The sequence below is a fragment of the Buteo buteo genome, chromosome 5 (genome assembly GCF_964188355.1).
Source record: "Buteo buteo chromosome 5, bButBut1.hap1.1, whole genome shotgun sequence".
NCBI lineage: Eukaryota > Metazoa > Chordata > Aves > Accipitriformes > Accipitridae > Buteo > Buteo buteo.
Window position 1 is genome coordinate 7875628 of NC_134175.1, and position 17996 is coordinate 7893623.

At 40.6% G+C, this 17996-nt stretch overlaps 1 protein-coding gene across 2 annotated transcripts in view; it reads left to right on the forward strand.

Annotated features, from left to right (window-relative positions):
• The window catches only part of IFFO2 (intermediate filament family orphan 2), a 44277-nt gene that overhangs the window by 19176 nt on the left and 7105 nt on the right, over positions 1-17996 (forward strand). Inside the window, exons 2-8 of one of the 2 annotated variants that reach the window (XM_075027526.1) lie at positions 6663-6723; positions 7027-7122; positions 9391-9531; positions 11288-11430; positions 14153-14273; positions 16580-16669; positions 17329-17459. In XM_075027526.1, coding sequence (XP_074883627.1) covers positions 6663-6723; positions 7027-7122; positions 9391-9531; positions 11288-11430; positions 14153-14273; positions 16580-16669; positions 17329-17459 — 783 coding nt within the window. The remainder of the gene's footprint in view (positions 1-6662; positions 6724-7026; positions 7123-9390; positions 9532-11287; positions 11431-14152; positions 14274-16579; positions 16670-17328; positions 17460-17996) is intronic. The other variant, XM_075027527.1, reaches the window with a different exon arrangement.

The window sequence follows — 17996 nt, forward strand, 5'->3', positions numbered from 1 at the left end:
TAGCTTAAAATGTGTTTAATGTTGCTGTGAATATTGCACAATTATATGTGGATTCTCCTAATGTATTAAAAGCACCATAATTTTCTTCATAAAGGAATGCAGGCATGGCTGTTGCTTCTACTTGAAGTTGTTGAACTCTTGTGACATTATGTATGGCTTTTGTTTAAACAGCTCGTGTGGTCAGGAACAAAACACAAATGAACTTGGAGATGATTTTTATTGTGGTTCCAGTAACAGGCTGGAGCATCTTTCCAGGTGAATGTAATCGGGAGGCATAATTATGCAATGGTTTTCTGTATAGTAAGTCCTTTCAGTAATTCTCTTCACAAGCAATTGCTGTTGTTCAAAGGCCTGCATGCTGTTTTAAGTAGAGCCCAAGCCTAGAATAGGACTTAATATTAACCTTTCCTTTATAATGAAACCCCTGAGTTTTAGCAGTGCAAAGGCTACAAGTTCTGGTATGCAGTGAATTTACCTGTATTGTCTAGACCATTGCTAGAGGTTCAAGGATACAGACTCCTCTGTTGCTCTGACGTTTGGGAAATTTGATGCTGCGATGACTGACTTCTAGCAAAGAGATTCTATGGAGACGATGTTGCTTGTAACAGGCAAAAACCATGACTTCATTCAAGAGTGCCGCTGCTGTTGTGTTACAGCCAGGTTTTAATGGAATCGGACGTTCACATTAAATTTATAGGTTTTACATGGAGCCCATCAACTAACATTTAATTTGACTCAATAAGAAGTCAGGGCATGTGGGATCAAAATGGTCTGTGTTTGGGATAATCTGGAAGAATCCCAGTATTACAGCGTCTTAAAAATGCTCACTTAAACAAGAGCTAGCATTTGTGAATAAGCTAATTACTTAATGCAACCTTGTATCTAATTTAGTGCTAAACTAAGACTGGATAGGAAAATCATCTCTTGAGCAAGGATTCTAAAAGTGGAGACAGTGGTGCATTGGTTTTGGTTTGTGGGGTTTTTTTCTTAACAAAATAAAGAAGGTTTCATAGAGGTTTTTTAAAATGAAATCCATCTTGCATGGTCCGGTTCTTTTGAGCTAATGAAAACCTGCAGAGAGCTATTTGTATTTACAGTCCCAAACTGCTGCCTTGTATTGGGAATGGTTTAGTGAGATTGCAGATGTAGGTGGTTCTCTTAATTAAGAAACACCATTGCAAATGATTAGAGACTGATGCTGCAGCAGAATTTTTTAGTATCATGAAGGTTTCTCTATATCTGTCCAGAAGGTCTTGAACGTGATGCTTTCTTATCCCAAATGACCACAGTATGTTTATCTCAAACAGCATGCCCTGCCCAAATTTCTCTCTTGTCTGATTACAGGATTAGGCTGTGGATCCCTTTGTGTGGGAATATAAGTTTGTACATCTGATGGGCTGTTAAGTCAATTCCAATGAAATCAGTGTATAATAACCAGAGTTATAAACTGTAATGTTGATAGTTATTATCTAGGTGTTGGAGAGGGGATTAGTGGGCATGTTACTACAGACCCACAGTGAGAGGCGGCCTGTAATGAGCATGAGTAATGCGAAATGATTAAGTTGGTTAGGCTTGTGCATGTTAAGTGTTAAATCTCATGCCAGCGCTGGTGAGCAGAGCAGTACGCCTTGCCATTTGGAGTTCCTGTAAACAACGTATGGGCGTCAAAAAGATCCCAACATGCAAAAGAACAAGCAGTGCTGCCACAAAGGAACGGGAGCACAGAGACATGCCTCTAACCTGTGATGGCAGAGCACGAACCCTCCCGGGCAGCACCGGAGGTATAATTACTTGGTCCTGCCGTAGCATGGATGTTTTCTTCCATCTTCTTGCAGGTGTGGTACATCAGAGTGCATCTTAGATGCTTCGTATCCAACAGATGAGCAAGGCTGGGTGCATCTTGTGCCAAAAATGAAATAGTGGTGTCTTAGTGTGCAAGAAAAAACAATGATGCTGTTCCCTGAAGGTAGCACTGACAGTTTGTCTGTTCAGTATGTTTATGTTTTCAGGAATCGTTAGCTGTTAATATTTTCTTGAGCATTTCATACTCATTGTTCAAACTAGCACTTTAGTTTCCTGTTGTGGACTTAAGCACTATTAGATTTTCCTTTCTGCTACTGCTCTTCTCCCCATAAACCGATGGGAAGACACTCCAACAAACGGAGTGAAAAGCTTCAGAGTCGGTACCTGAGAGAATGGCAGGGGAAAAACTTAGACCACTGTAAATGTTTTCTGTTGTTCTCTTTCTGTTTGGTGGTTTTCTTCTCTGCATGACTCGGTATAAAACAACCAGGAAGAAGGGTCTTGTCTTCCTAAAGAGTTTTGCTTGTGGAAGAAATGTATTGTCATTAAATGTTGCTGGAGGAATATTTCTTCCTTGAGGGAGGGATATTTTTAATGAAAGAAATAGTGCAGTTAATATCATCAGGCATCATTAACTCTCAACTGGTCTACTTGTGCCTTTCTGCCTTGAGCAAGAACATATTTAAAACAGTAGGTTTATATCTGACATATTTTGTAAGCATGTTGTCTAAATAATGTAATACTCACATCTAAACATCCTCGGTTTTAAACAGAAAATTACTGAACAATTTTTGGAAAGGCAAACTTCTCTAAAACTAACTTTCTGTTCTAAAGGGGGTTTGTGAATCTGCTCCAGTGGTCAGTTCTCTTCACTGATCAGTAACTTGACTTGATACTGGAAGAGGAGAAAGGAAGATATTCGTGTTCATTGACACAGCTATTCAGGGAGTGGGAAGGTGGTTTGAAGCTTGTTGTGTCAACATAGACCGCTCAGTTTAATTTCATGAACATTAAGGCTTTAAAACTTAGAGAAGCTTTTAAGGGACATTATCCAGTTCTTGAGATATCTCCCTCGGCTTGCTTTGCTGTAGAAGATGTTAGTATTGGTGAACTGGTAGCTACTCTTCCAATTTCAAAGGAAACACACAAGTTTGTGGTGTGACTCAGCTTTACAAGAACACTGCTTTAAGCAATGTTAATCCTAGCTGACTATTCATGTGTTTTGTTTGTCTAATATCCTTGTAATGTAGCTATTCCTGTTAAAGAAAGCCAGCATCCTTTGTTCTCCTCTAAGCTATGTAAGACATGACTGCAGAAGTAGTTTGGGGCCTGAAGCTGCAATGACTGAATGCCACTGGAATGTAATGTGTCACATCTGGTAAAAGGGGAATAGATCCATAGCTTCTAAAATTCAGACTAGCCCTTTATTTGGGGGGTGGGTAGGTGGTGGTTAGAACTACAACATCCTTGGTAGGTGGGAAAGAAGGAAAGGAGTTTGCTTAGAATAGAAATTCATATTGCTGATTTTTTTTTTTTTTTTTTTTTAAGAAATAAGTGAAAATATATTAAGAAACCCTGAAGTCTGGTAGATGGAGATGGCAGCATTTGCCTTTCTGGGTCAGAAAAAAGATTTTTGGATACATCTGGAAATCATAGCAATTGACGCATCTGAGCCAAGAAATAAGTGTATTTGAGAGCAGCAGGAGCAGCTGGCTAGTTAATATCCTGCAGCAAGTATGTGAAGACTGCTGGCTTTTTTTAGCCTATAGTGTGTACAGCCGTTTCCCTTTTGGGTATTATAGTCCTCATCATTCCTGCCGCTGGTTCTTCTGTGGTTATCCAGCAAAGGAGTTACCTGTCCGCTCTGCTTATGCTGCGGAGGTGATTAATCAGGTGGTGTTTCCCTCTTCCTTAAGATGAAGGCAGCACCAGGGTTTGGTCCCTTTCATCGACATTTTAGGCTGCACGTGCACGCGGCGTCACTGGTTCTCTTTGCTAAGAAGCAGAGGGCATCCACAGCCTGCTGGGATTAAGACTTGTGGAAGACTAAGTCTTCTGCTTTTAGATGGTAACTGAAGAGAAAGATATTGATTAGTATAAATTACTGGGAGAATAATTTAGAGTGTGTTGAATATTAAAGATGTCAGAGCCATAGTTAGCATCTTCTCAGTGGCATGCTGACTCCTTACTGCTGCATTTGTTGGAGTGTGTAGTAGCACAGCTGCCAAGGTTCCTTTTAAAGTCTTGTGTGTTACAGCAAATACAGGATGATCATATGAATGAGCAATCTTTCTATTGTCTCACTTCCTTGGAAGTTTAAATGGAGAATTAATCCTCTGCTCCATTGTCATCCTCTACCTTCCCATCCGTCTCCTTCCTCTCTTTACTACAAATAGTCTCCTGAGGTTTAAGTGTGAGGAGAAAGTAAGATTGGCATTTTTAGCTGTTAAATGAGGTTAATCAGCTTGGTAGTGGGTGGGAGAAATTTGCTCTGAGGTTAAGAATGTGATATTAATGGTTAGCAGGACCCTTATTATCAGTCCAGTGTAAATTTCCTTCTGTTAGGCATGTACTTTTTGGTTAAAAATTACCTGATTGTCTTATTGTTCCTATAATTAAGAGAAACACAGAAATTGTGGGGACGGTGTGTGTGTAAAAGAAGGCGTCCTTCTCTTTTCTTGAAGACACCGTCTTGAGTTTGACGGAAGGGAATTAGGGCTGTAAATCACTGCTCTGCAAAATGCACTTTAACTGGCATGAAGGGAAGAAATGGAACTACTGGAATTTCTCAGGATGAGAAAGGTTAGTCTGAGCAGACTTTGAGATGTGTAATTTTGGCAGCTGCCCAGAATGGCTGAACTGCTGGGGAGGAATGCTAATCCTTTTTGCTAGCTTTTGGCACAGTCAGTAAAAATATGCAGATACGTTTTCCAAAAATATGTCCCTTTTTTGCAGAATGCAGAGTGCACTGTGGGGATGCAAATAATACAGCAGGATAACCTGAATGCAGCCAGTATTCCTCATTTCAACAGTTAAAACCTTGAGAAGCAGCATATCAATTTTTGCAATGTCTGCTTGACTTCCATCCATAAATGACAGCCTGCTGGCAGAAAGACCAGGAGGAATGATTAAAGCCATGCAACACTCCTCCTGTAACAGAAGGAGACCATCTTGCAGATTGTGAATATAATTGACTGCTTTAATTAATTTCACCTTCTTGACTCTAATGTTAAAATCTGAAAAATAAAGTTACTATTTTTATAGAAATGTACATGTAATTAGCAGTCAAAAACCAAATAGGATATGGAAATATGAGCTAAAACATTTGACGACAAATGCAAATTTCAGCCTAAATATTTTACTCTGCTTGGCAGTAAGTCATTGCTGGTAAAAACATGCACAACAAGTCTTCCTGCTTAAATCAAACTTCAGCTGTACAATGGAGGAATTGCATGGCGTTACGTTGGATATTCCTTGCACCACAATAGCAGGAAAGAGCGGATGTAGCCAGCATGTCATCTTGGCACTGCGCTTGTCGGAGCTGCTGCTGCTGCTGCATTAAGATGTAACCCGTTCAGGTGCCTTCGTATCACTCCTGAATACAGCAAACTGCAATACCACTGTGCCTGCCTGTGTCCTTTCCTGCTGAAATGGTCTGCCCTGGCTTCCATTTCAGATGGGATTAAATTGGCACTTTGAATGCAGAGATGTATTGAGTAGCATGGTGATTATATATGCAAACTGAAAATCAGGTGCCTCAGCGGGAATATCCAACAATCTAGCTATCACCAGATTTCTTTGTGAATTTGAAAATAGGATGAAATGATGCGTTTTGGCAGATTTAACCTTGCATTTTCAAGAATGCTTTGATTTAATAGATTTCTGGTCCCATGGTTTGCCATTTTCAGTTAAACTATAAAAAGTGTTGAAGTGGCAACAGAAATTATCACAATGGTACTCAGAGATTATGTTCACAGGATTGTTTTTAATCATGTGGTATCCGAAGTTTCTTTTCCAGGGGTGTAATTCCTGTTCTAATAGACTGGGCAAGTCTTGTGTGGCACTACTGCCCATTCAAAAAGAGGGGCACACATTTTACTCTCTCCCGTCCCGCCCCAAACTCAAACCATATCCATGCTTATGAATGTGTATTGTCACATTTTCAAGAATCTTAGCTTTTGAGTTAATATTGTCAAATACTGGGTTTTGCCTTGTAAAGGGTTTCATTGCTGAAAAAGAGGAACTGCTGGATCTTTTTACACTTAATCCAATAATGAACTCATACTACAAGCATCGTTATGTTTGAGGTTTAATTATACAGGTTGTAACTGTAATTTCTTTTCTTCTACCCATTCAGTACTGCAGCAGCAGTAAGTGTGTATGCCCTGCATTCAAGGATGCTTGTCTGACTACTCTCCTTGCAATTGTAGTGCTGGGAAATGACTGAGGCATGTAGATTATTGAATATTTTTATGTAGAAGGTACATAAACATATGAATTGATTGGACCAAACAGATGAATATTGACTACTGATTCAGATAACTTACCTTCAATTGTTTTGGGTTTTTTGTGGTTTTTTTTTTTTCACCAAAGATTTCCCACTGTATTTGCAACCAAATATTGCATAGGAGAGCAGGAAGAGTACTGATCCCAATGAAAGTAGATTTAGCTTTTATTATTTTATAGTCTTAATATTACTGGTTTGAGGGTGTACAAGCGAGGGGGACCATCTGCTTTACATTTCAAATAACTGTCATCATCCTACAGCTATCAGAAGACTTGTGATTTTGGGCGGGGGAAAAAAAACCAAACAACTTTTCTCCATAGTTAACACTTTGCCTGCACATCTTGTCTTTCAGATGGGAAGAGGAACTGACAAGAAGAATGAGTCTGGAATCTATGGTAGAAACCTTGCGAGAGGTAAGTTTTGGATAGTATGTATTGAAAGGTGTAGGTTTTCTCTTGCTGGCACCTTTTATTATGCTAGTAATCATTTGAATTGTCTTTTAATTAAAAATCTGTCTCCTAGCTAGAGCAGCTGACTGTGTTGCTGTATGCTAGAGAATAGTGTTAATGTTTGGAAGCTGAAGCAGGAAGGTGCTGAATTTTCTGACAAAGTGAAATGCGGGGGTGGTGATGTGCCTTATCAGCCCTGCTCAGGTTAAGTGAGGAAGCATATGTTGGCCTATTACCTCTTAGTTCTTTGTGTGCTTTCTCCTGCAGGAGGCGCAGGAAGCGGAAGCTCTCCAGGAGGAGTTAAATGAAAAGATTGAGAGACTGAAAGCAGAACTTGTGGTCTTTAAGGGTCTGATGAGTGATGTAAGTACGCTAGAGAGCAGAGTGGCCAACTCCCACTGTCTTTGTGAAATGTGTGTGTCATGCAAATGGCTTCATTCATAAAAAGGTTATGGTCTTAGTGAGTGCTGCTTTGTAGTTAGCATTATGGCTGCCTTTATGATCTAATGCATCAGACAGATCACCCTTCCCCCTGCTTCCTGTCTGGTCTGTGTAGAGATGCATTAACTTGCTGCTTAGCCCATAACCCGGACTCTTCCCTCCCTTCCCCGTTCTCCACAGCTGGCAGTGCCGGCATTCAGATCTGCAGCTGTGGAAAAAAGTGTTGGAGAACTTGCAGGTTAGGATAAAGGGTTCATCACCATGCAGCACCATGTACTGCTAACAAGGGGGATTTTGCTCTGAATCACTCAAAAGTCATGTTCAAAAAGGAACACACTATATGTGTTTCCCAGCTCCCTTTATGAAAACTCTGAAGAGATTAACCCAGTATCACTGGTTCAGGTATCCGGCTTTGTTTCCAGTGCTGCTTCGACCTAAATTTAAAAAAAACAAAAACAAAAACTTGTTTTCTCAGGAATTTCCTCATGTCTCGTTTGATATTGACTTTCCTTCAAAGCTGAGGGATCTTTTAGGCTATGACTGGATCATTTTCTTACGTTTAGACATACTGAGAGCATGTACTCATGCAGATATCTGGAAAGATAAGCCAAGTGAACATTAAGTAAGGTGCCTTTCTCTGTAAGACTGAAGTAGTGCTGATGCTGGTTTTGTAATGAATATGTCCTATTATGCTTACTTATTCTGTAATTTTGTGTAGAACTGCTTCCTTCTGTCTTTATATAAGCTTGCAGAACCTGCTCCCTGGTGTCAAATACATTCTCTCAGGGCCACTAGATCTGTTCATGTGAAATTTGGCAATTAGCTGTCTCTTCTTTTGGTGTTTAATCGAGAATAGGCATGCTGTTTAATTGAGAATAGGCATGCTTGGTTAGAGGCAGTGTGAAAGGGAGAAACTTGTTAGGGCTTCTTCACTGTGACGACTTTTTTGCTGAGGAAGAAATGTTGCTTGGTATGTACAAAAAGAGTGGTGGTGAATGCAGACATCCTCCTCAACTTGAGAGGAGGTGTGCTTTGGGCTTTGCAAACTCTGTAAGGAAGAAGAGAACCTAAGGAAAGCAGTGAGAATGCTTATTTTGAATCCCACTGTGTAAATATTTAGAGCAGAGAAATGCAAAATGTTAGCATGTGACTCTTGCTTTCCTGTGGATAAGAATAACTGGTACCTATTCAGTTGATAAGATTGTGTTTAGAGTGTGTCAGTATTTAGAGACTTGTTTTTCTCAGTGTGTTTGGAAAACAAAAATCTCTAACTTGTCCAAAGGTGGTTGACAGGGGCTGGAGAACTCTGTGTAATAATGTAAAAAACCAACATTAACAAACAACAAAAAAAACCCAATCCCAAAGCTTTCTTCTTGGAAAGGGGATTTGGTATTTAAGAAAGCTCTGCAAAGAGTTTTTCTGCTTTTCTGGTCAAAGTGGAAGCATTGCCTAGCCATTGAAGTGGTACTTTCCAACATAGTAAGTCTCGTCTCGGCTGGAAAATATGCTTTTCGTGGAACAATGTTTCTTCATAAGGAGCCAGCTGTGCTGTGGCTGTATCTCTTATAAATTATATTTATAATTACTGTCTAGAGTGAAGCAAGACAAAATATTTTTCATGTAGAATTTTTGCTAGGCTGGAAGCCAGGTTAATGCCAATGAGGAGTATTTTCTGTGTTACAAGCTTTCATGGATCTCTTTAGATCCAGTCTTGATTTTAATACTTTCATGGTATGTTTGAAGTTGCTGAGTAGCCTGGATTCTGTTTTAAAAGCAACTTCTCCTTGCAGGCACAGTTTTTCTGTCTGAAAGCAGGGGGAAAGTGTTGCATACTCACCAGGTTTTAGATTTCATTCTATTCTGTGCATGCTCAACAGGGTTTTCCTCCTCCATTTTTAAAGCTTTATTGACCCATAAAAGTTTACTGTTGCCACATCTAGTAGTTGTTTTGGGGTGGGTATAGGTTTTTTGGTGACAAATCACTCTGAGTTGAAATTTTATTAGAATTGGGTATGAATGTTAATTGTTAGCTGTCTAGTCTATTTAGATTGTCCATGTACTGCCTTTTCCGGAGAAGATGTAATACTGTTTAAGACTGGTATGCCCTGGGGTTAGAGAGATACTGTGGGGTATCTCTTCTTTCCTGAACTGTATAATAATAGAAGATAATCACTACTGTCCTTCCTGCAGCCCATGACAGACCTGGACACAAAGATTCAAGAAAAGGCCATGAAGGTGGACATGGACATCTGTCGGCGAATCGATATCACAGCCAAGCTGTGTGATGTAGCGCAGCAGCGCAACTCTGAAGACGTTTCCAAGATATTCCAGGTGATTAGGCCATGAATTTTCCATAGGGTAGGACAAGAAGTGAGGGGACAAGAGGGAGCAGTGTTGAGGAGTGTGGTCCAGGTCATTTGCCTTTTCTGGAAATTTCTCTATGTAGACACGTTTTCTTCTTTCTCAGTCTTGAAGTGTAGCGCTCTCCTGCAGAAGCTGCTGTAGTACTAAGAGCACAAAATGTAGAGAGTTTAAAAAAAGAAGTCTCAGGATGACCTTTAAGACATGCTGTTAGTCTGATGCTAGCCTACAATGAATGCAGGGGAAAAAAGCATTACAGGGTCTAGGTTGGTATAAATGGCTTCCTCACATTTGTTCCCTTCAAGTGAGAGGTTTTAAGCTTGTAGAACTGTCATCTGAATGTTCTTATTTCTGGCTCAAGCTCCGTGGCCAGAAATAACGCTTCTGTGGTGGTGAGCTATGACTGCTTTGTGAGACTAGAAACTCCAGTTGCTTTCCTTGAGCTATTGTGGCTCCTTGATGCTAGTAGGAAAGTCATTTAATTTGCTCCAAAAGCAAGCAGTTACAGCTCTGTATGGAGCAAACCTGTAACTCCCAATGCAGTTGGTCTTCTGTCTTAACTGCAATTTCAATTGTGATTAACCCAGCTTCCTTCTACTTTGATCTAAATGTGTCTTGTTCAGCCTTTCAATAAGTCTGATGCTTTTCTCTGTATAGTGATGCCATATAGTGTGCTAAATGCTGTACAAAAACACTGTAAAAGATCCGTGTGGTCTCTACTGGTTGTGCTTTCTGGCTATAGTGAAGTTGCCTAAATGTTTGATGGGTTTTTTTCTTACGTATCCCAAAAGACTGAAATCTCCTTATTGGAGACAATTATTTTTCTAGCATGTTGAGCCATTGCACTGTGCTAGTAGTTCCTTCTTGTCTTTGAGTAGAATTGCCATGTCCTTCTGCTCAAAGGTAACTGCAAAGTGCACTTTTGGTCAAGCATGCAGTGGTTAAAATGATCATCATGGAGAACAATACCAATAAGGGATAGCTTATATGCCAAGTAGAGGAAAAACTACAGTAGGTTGGGAGCGGACCGTGTGTTTGTGACTCTTGCACCATCTGTGAATACCTTTTATGTTCACAGTCCTCAGATGAAGAAGTGATCCTCTGCACCCTTTGCAGGGGTATCCCTTGAGTTCTCTGCACGTCTATGAACTTTGTTTCTTTGAGCTTGTCCAGGCATTTCCATGGTTCAATTAACCCTCCTGTCAACCTGAAGATTAGCAGTCTGCCTCTGCTGATGGGGTGGGAACGACCCTGTAATAAAGGCTATCTAGAAAGGCTTCCCGTCTACTCTTTTGTGGTGGTTCAATGCTGGGAGCAACAGCCTGTCTGTGGTGGTGGCAGGAGAGGGAGAGTTCTGTCATTGCTCTCAAGCCTGCTGCCTGGGCACTCCTGCCAGCTTATGCTTTTACCCTGTATCATTCTAACCTCTGCATGTTCTCTGGTAGATCACAGACTGGTGTCAGTGAACAGATGAACATCTGTAGAGCGCTGGCAGCCTGCAGCTTGCTTTGCTCTTTGCCGTTCTGAACTGCTTCCTTGTGCTCTGTGTTCACCACTCATTAACAGATGCGATTCCCGTCTTGAATATGAGCAATCCCTGAATTGCCTGGGAACTGATGAACAGTTATATTCGCTCAAACCTAATGGCTCTCCTTCTTTATTTCTGCCCCTCATGGCACAGCACCTCACTTGAACCTTCTAGTTACTCCTCTTCTCTCCAATTAAGGTGGCTTCCAAGAAGAAAGAACGCAAGCTCACATCTGATGATGACCTCTCTGAACAGGATGGAGACAACGGCAGGTTCTCTGATGATGAGGTCAGCTGTTCGCTGAACATCACAGATGAAATGAAGCGTATGTTTAATCAGCTGTGAGTATTGTGGACGACATGGGGAAAACTTATTCCCAAATGCAGACTTAATCCCAGAACTCAAGGATTGAGTTGTATATGCTTTCAGAAGTAGTTTTTTTTTTTCCACTCAGTGCTCACTATGAGTTGAAACCGAGCTGCCAGGATGGTATATACTTGAAGGTTTTCTGGAAGTTCAAATAAAATTAACGGAAACTGATTTTTGTTCCTCCCTTAAATAGGGGGGGGACTATGGAGAATATAAAAATATAGTAGTAAAACTAGATGTTTATATGCTGTTCTAACACTAGCAAAAGAAGAAACGTGCAAATAAAAAAAGTATAAAACTTGAGTCTGTTCTGTATGTTTTGCTGGATATTAGATTTCTACAGTTCTGGAAAGAACCTTGCTGCTGCTTGGGCTGGATAGAATTTGGCAATGTCACTGAAAGCTCAGTTCAAAATGGATAGAAACTTCTGTAGTATTTTGCATGATTTTTCCGTTGAGCTGCAGGCAAATGGTAGTGGTGTATCTGTCCAGAAGATCAGTTGCAGCAGTGGACGACAGTTTATAGATTCCAAGAATGTTGGTGGTGTAAGCCTTGCAGCAAGCTCTGATCTCCTGAACTGGAAGAACTGCAATTTATTTTGCCTAAAGCTTTACCCCAAATTGGAGTGTTAGGAAGCTGTGGAAGCTGAGGAGAGACTCTTTGCACCTTGGTGCTACACAAAGCAGTTCAGGAACCCAGTTGGTGATGTGCCCTGCTGTTCTCTTCTCCTGTTCTAGAAATGATGGAGATGGCCACACCCTGGTGAGACTTCTGAGGGTCTCTGCCATTTTCTTTTGTCAGAGAAAAGCCCCAGCAAGTGCCGTAGGTCTGACCTTCCTAGCATTTGAATATGGGTGTTTTCTGCCAACTTCTGCAGTGACTGCAGAGGAAGGAATTCCCAGTGCTTTCCCACACAGTGTACGACAGTATTTAATGTGTAGGAGTACGCAAGAAATGCTCTAAGGAGCACTAGCTCCTCTTCTGTTGTCAGCTGTTGCCAAAAGTTCTGTTTTCAGGGTGTGTGTCTCTTTCTTCCTCCCTGAATTTCACGTATAGGAGGGCATGGGTTTTGCAAAAGTTGTAGGTAACTCCTCTTGTTAGGACTCTTGTTTTAGACATTTTTAGGCCCTTATTAATATTCAGTGTAATAAATACAGATTTTTTAAATTTATTTTTTTTTACTTCTCCACTGCTAGAGTTCAGTGTGACAGCAGGTAGTGTGGATTTTTTTAGGAAAGCAAAAGGCTAAAATTTAGCTACTAGGTTGGTAATGCATTTAGTTTTTAGTTTTGTTCTTAAACCTGTCCTGTGATACTCAAGTTTCTATTGGTGCTGCTAATGAAATTCTTACCTCCTGGACCTATCTTATTTGGCACATAGTGCTGCAGGAACCTTGTTACACGCAAACTGGGTTGATCTAGAACAGTGTTCATGGCTTACTGAAGGTGGTACTTCCCTAAGGATGTCTGGGTTTGGGGGCTTTCTGAGGTAGAAGATAATATTTTATAAATAGCTGAATAGCTTATCTCATTAACAGAAACTGAAAGCAACTTGCATTTTATCTGTAATGAACTTAATCTTTAAGTGTCTAGTAGTAAAAAGTCAAAATGCAGTTGGCTTTGTACAGTGTGTACATCTGAAGTAAGCAGCAGTCAGAACTGCGAGCCTTTGTGTTCTCTGACAAGGATAGCTCTTGCAAAAAGAAACCGATTTGAAGAAGTTGAATTGCAAAAGGCACAATCATGTATGTCCAAGTTTGTTGGGCTTTTTTTAAATTATTTTTTAAAGTCATGCTGAGTATAGACAAATAGCCTATGTCTTTTGCCAAGCTCTTCAGCCTCCCAAAGACAGTGTTAGGCTCAGCTTCCGGACTGAGATGTTATCTGCTTAAAAGGAAGTGAACTAAAGTAATAAAAATGCATCAGTCTGAAATTAGCAGACTGCTTCTGGGAGCAATTTCAAATTTTTGTCAGACCTCCTTAACAGGGACAAGAAGCAGCTACTAGTGTTTCGCTCTGCTGCTGTTCAAACCAAAAGGGACTCTAAGTGCCTTCTGAAACTTTCCTTTGTTGCACAACTGACCATACTAAAGGGGCTTGACCAAATAACAGTGTTAAAGGCCACTCTTGCCACTGTTTGTTCTCAGTCTTAAGTGGCTGTAGTAGTATCTCTGTTGTTCAAGTCAACAATAAGTATTTATGCTCACCTGCACATTGTTTTTTCTCAGTTGTTACTTTCAAAAATGTTTTTAAGTGCTGCAGGGCAAATGTTGGCTGAACTTCAACATGAAAATCAGCAGGGAGTCTTCTGGTGGCTGTTTCTTGTAAAATTCCTCGAACTGTGTTTGGTCTCATTTTCCCATGTATAAAAAGAATAGTTTAAAACATTTTTGTGGTTTTGCAAACAGGGGAAACTAATGTGCAGCACCATCTGGAGGACAGAGCTAGGGCTGTGTATTTGAACCAGGAATGCTAACAAGGATCTTTTATTCTGCTTTGGGGTGGCAAAGAGCCCAGGAGCGAGGGACTTGGACAGTGGCGAAGCCTGTTTGTAAAAACTGCGAGGATTTTCAGCTGCTGCATTGTCTCCTTCATTCGGTGCTCATAGCCCTTTTTTTCCTAGAAGATTAATTAAAGGACTGAGGGAGTGGGGCTGGAGTGGTTTTCACTAATGCTTTTTCTGTTATCTTAACAGTCGTGAGACATTTGATTTTGATGACGACTGTGATAGTTTAACATGGGAGGAGAATGAGGAAACGTTGCTTCTTTGGGAAGACTTCACAAACTGCAATCCTTCAATTGACCTCCAAGGAGAGGTGAGTTTATTTCCGTTATTTTCTTGAACTATTCTCTGCAGAAACCGTATCCCTCGGCTGCTCTTTTAGCCATTTGAGCCTTTGGATATTTGACTGGTGATCTAGTTTGCCACGCAAACTTGCTTTGATTTTAAAATCCTCTTAGTGCTTTCTCTCTATGGTTGCTTTTCAGTCTGTGCGATCAGTTTATTTGCCAAACTTCATTTCTTCTGCTCCTTCAAACTGAGTATTTAGAAGTACCAAGCCAGTGTCAAAAGATGGCTGTTACAGGAGCATCATGCAGTCTGTCACCCTAAGCAGTCGTTTATCTAAAGCCCTATATCTTCCACACAGCATCTCACTTTCTCTGTAGATTATCATTCACGCTTTAATTGTCAAAATAGTACACGTAGTGGGGGGGATGGTATTGCAGTTATTCTAGCGGGGAGGAAAAACTCTGTATGGTCTGTGGAAGATGTTAAAGTATGTATACCCCATCACAAACAAAGAAGCTGTGATTGCAGGACTGCATAAGGCCCCAGGGATCTTCTGGACCCGTGAATCTTGTGCTTCCATCTTCCCAGTCAATAGGAATCTCCTGGCATTGGTGGATAATAAGCAGCTTGCTTTTAATCCTTAAGATCCCACGGAAAGTAAGCTAATGGCTGCATGCTGCCTCATTTAGTGACTCCTGAGCCTTTTTAAACAGGCCTAAAGAGAGATTGAAATGGCAAGGTCTGGCTTTGAGCGGGTAGTCTTAAATGTGAGGCTATTATTTCGTTACTGAGTAGCACGACAGCAGTAGGTAAGAAATAATCCTGCCTTCTTCCATCATTGCTGTAGTGTAAAGATGCTGAGGCAGCAGTCTCCTGAATATTGTCTTGTGTTGACTGCCAGGGGTGTGTTAATTTACATCTTCCCATTTGTGTATCATCTGGCATACTCTGAAACTGCAGAGATTACTCAGAAGTGCTAGGACTGCAGAAAGCAGCGTACTTAGCTACATGTCGTCTTTTGAGCAGGGAGAGTGGCAGAGTGATAATGTGTAACCATGTGCTGGAATTAGTGACAGATTTATTTGCATATACCCATGTGTGCATGTATAAGCACAGCTATCAGAGGAATATTGCCGAACTCAGACCTTCCGTGCGAAAACTCTAAAGGTTTTAAGAAGCTTAAATCCTTCTAAATGAAAATTATACAAGGAAAGGGTAGATTTGTCTTGTAGATGGAGATTCAGAATAAAGACTGCTCCGTCTGTGCCTGGTCTTTAACATAGTGCTTTACATGCCTGAATCTTCCTTCTACTGGCTTTATTCCTTTCAAGTTCTTACGCGGTGCCCTAGCCACCTTCTTTTATGACCTTCCTCTTTAAAGCGCTTGTGCATATAAAAGGATAAGTGGAATGATTCTTGTAACTAATAGGCTGGTTAGCCTGACGTTGAATACCAGGTATGGTCCTGATAAAGCTGCCACAGATATGGCCAAAGGATGGAAACATAATTAATGCTTATCAGTGCAGTTGCATTAAATTGATGATAATTTTTTTCTGGAAAAGGGAGGTAGGTAATAACATGAAAGAGAGAACAATGACATTGTTTTAGTCTCTTTGTGACAGCATGAAATAGTGCTATATCTTTTGTAGCCCAGACTGTACTGTCAATCCAAAGCGATGATACAGGGGCTGTTGTCTGGCAGGATGTTTCCTGTGGGACAGCATGCGTTCTTAAGTGTGATATTTTCATCGGTAGTGTGCTGGAGTGAGCTTGCTTTATCTAGCGGTTAAGTGAAAAATTTCAATAGGAAACAATGCATGCAGAGCATACATGTGAGGTAATGGAGACTGAATGGACTTGAGAGTAATAATATGTAATTGGAGAATGAGAATTCCAGTGCAAAGCTGTAAGTAGTGGGGTGGTCAGTGCAAGGAAAAATTTAGTTTCATGGCTGGAGAGCGATTACAATCTAAGTGTGATCAGACTGCAAAAGGTTCAGGAAAATCCATGGTTTTGGTTCTTTGGTATGCATCAGGTATCTGTGTTGAATTGCTAGAGCCTTGGTCTGTAGGTTCCTTGATCAGAGACTTGATCTTTGTGTGTACAAAGCCATGGTCATGGTACAAAAATGTGTTTCCTGGTATGCTAGTCTTAAGAAGCAGAATATTTGTTGCCTATGTAAAAATGTATTAAAAAAAACCCACCAAACTTTGTGTGAAAGAGCATAACAGCCTGCATTTCTGAGTGAGGTTAAGTAAGAAAATCTTCAGTCTGCTACTGAATTCCTTGTTAGTTTCTTGCTAATTCTATGTGTCCTCCTTTCCCCTGCAGGAAGAAAACCTGGGAAACTTGATCCACGAAACAGAGTCTTTCTTTAAAACGAGAGACAAGGAATACCAAGAAACAATAGGGCAAATAGAGGTAAGGAAGTGGTTCATGGCAATATGAATTGTTTCTACTGGATGAAAACGCGCAGAGTGTTCTGGTCCGGTATACCCACAGAGGAAAGATGGAATGTCTATATGTCTAAGAATGTAAAGGCGTTTTCCTTTGACATACCCTTGGGATATTTTCTAAATACCATTCTCTATACAGCATTATTATTGAGTAAGCATAAATCTGTAGCTGGTGGAGAGAGAACCTTCAGAACAAGGAGAATAAAAATGCACTATTATTATTTTTCCCCTATTTGTCTTGCATGTCCACTGTCATGCTGGGAAATGCTTTACAAGACATGGCCTCAGAGGTTGCCAGACACAACAGCTGTAGCTTCTCAAAATCTTTGCCCTGCCTAGAATATGCTTTCATTAATTACTGCATGTTGACAAACAAGATGCCAAGCAGCAGAAAAAAACTCCAGGGCTGTTTAAAAACAGCATTGAGCTCTGATTAAAATACACTTTGTAAGCTGATGAATACGTTGGCAGTGTACAACACTGAGGTTAAACATACATCATGTGGGTGTTTTGGCTTGGCTCTGGGCAGCTTTACCATCCCCACCAGTATGTAAAATTGAGTGAAGCTGGGAGAAGCTGCTAGCAACTCACCTTAGGCTGATTATTTTCACTTATTTCTTACAGCTGGAATTGGCCACAGCCAAGAGTGACATGAATCGCCACCTTCATGAATATATGGAAATGTGTAGTATGAAAAGGGGCCTGGATGTACAAATGGAAACTTGTCGTAGGCTTATCAAAGGCTCAGCTGACAGGTAATAAGATATTACCATTCTGCCTGGGGTGCTTCAGGAATTTATTTTGCTCTTGTTTCCTCCCAAGTTGTTTTAAAGGCAATAGTATCATTTTGTCCTAAAGCTTTGTCCTTCACATAATCTCGTTTTATTCAGGGTCAGCTACGGGTCTTAAAAGGAACCCTGTAGCAGTGTATGGGTTCTTACACACAGTAAGGCTTTTGAGGAGTCAACACCTATTGGTAAAATCAGGGATCTCTACCTTGGACGGACATTTAGTCTTAACGTCATAGATCTAGGACTCTTAAACCAAAGCCCAAATTAAATCTTGACTGTGGACTTACATGAAGAACTTGGTTTTTAATCTTTTCATGTGTTAAGAACCCTGTACTATGAGGGTTTTTTCTTATCTCTTGCTTGCCCCCAGTACACATCCTGGCTTAAAAGAACAAGATGATAAACTTTCTTCGTGTTTTCAAGTCTGTATGTGCTATGGATGATGAGAGTCTCTGTAGGATATTCACTGGACTTAGTTTCCATTTCCCCATCTGTAAACCT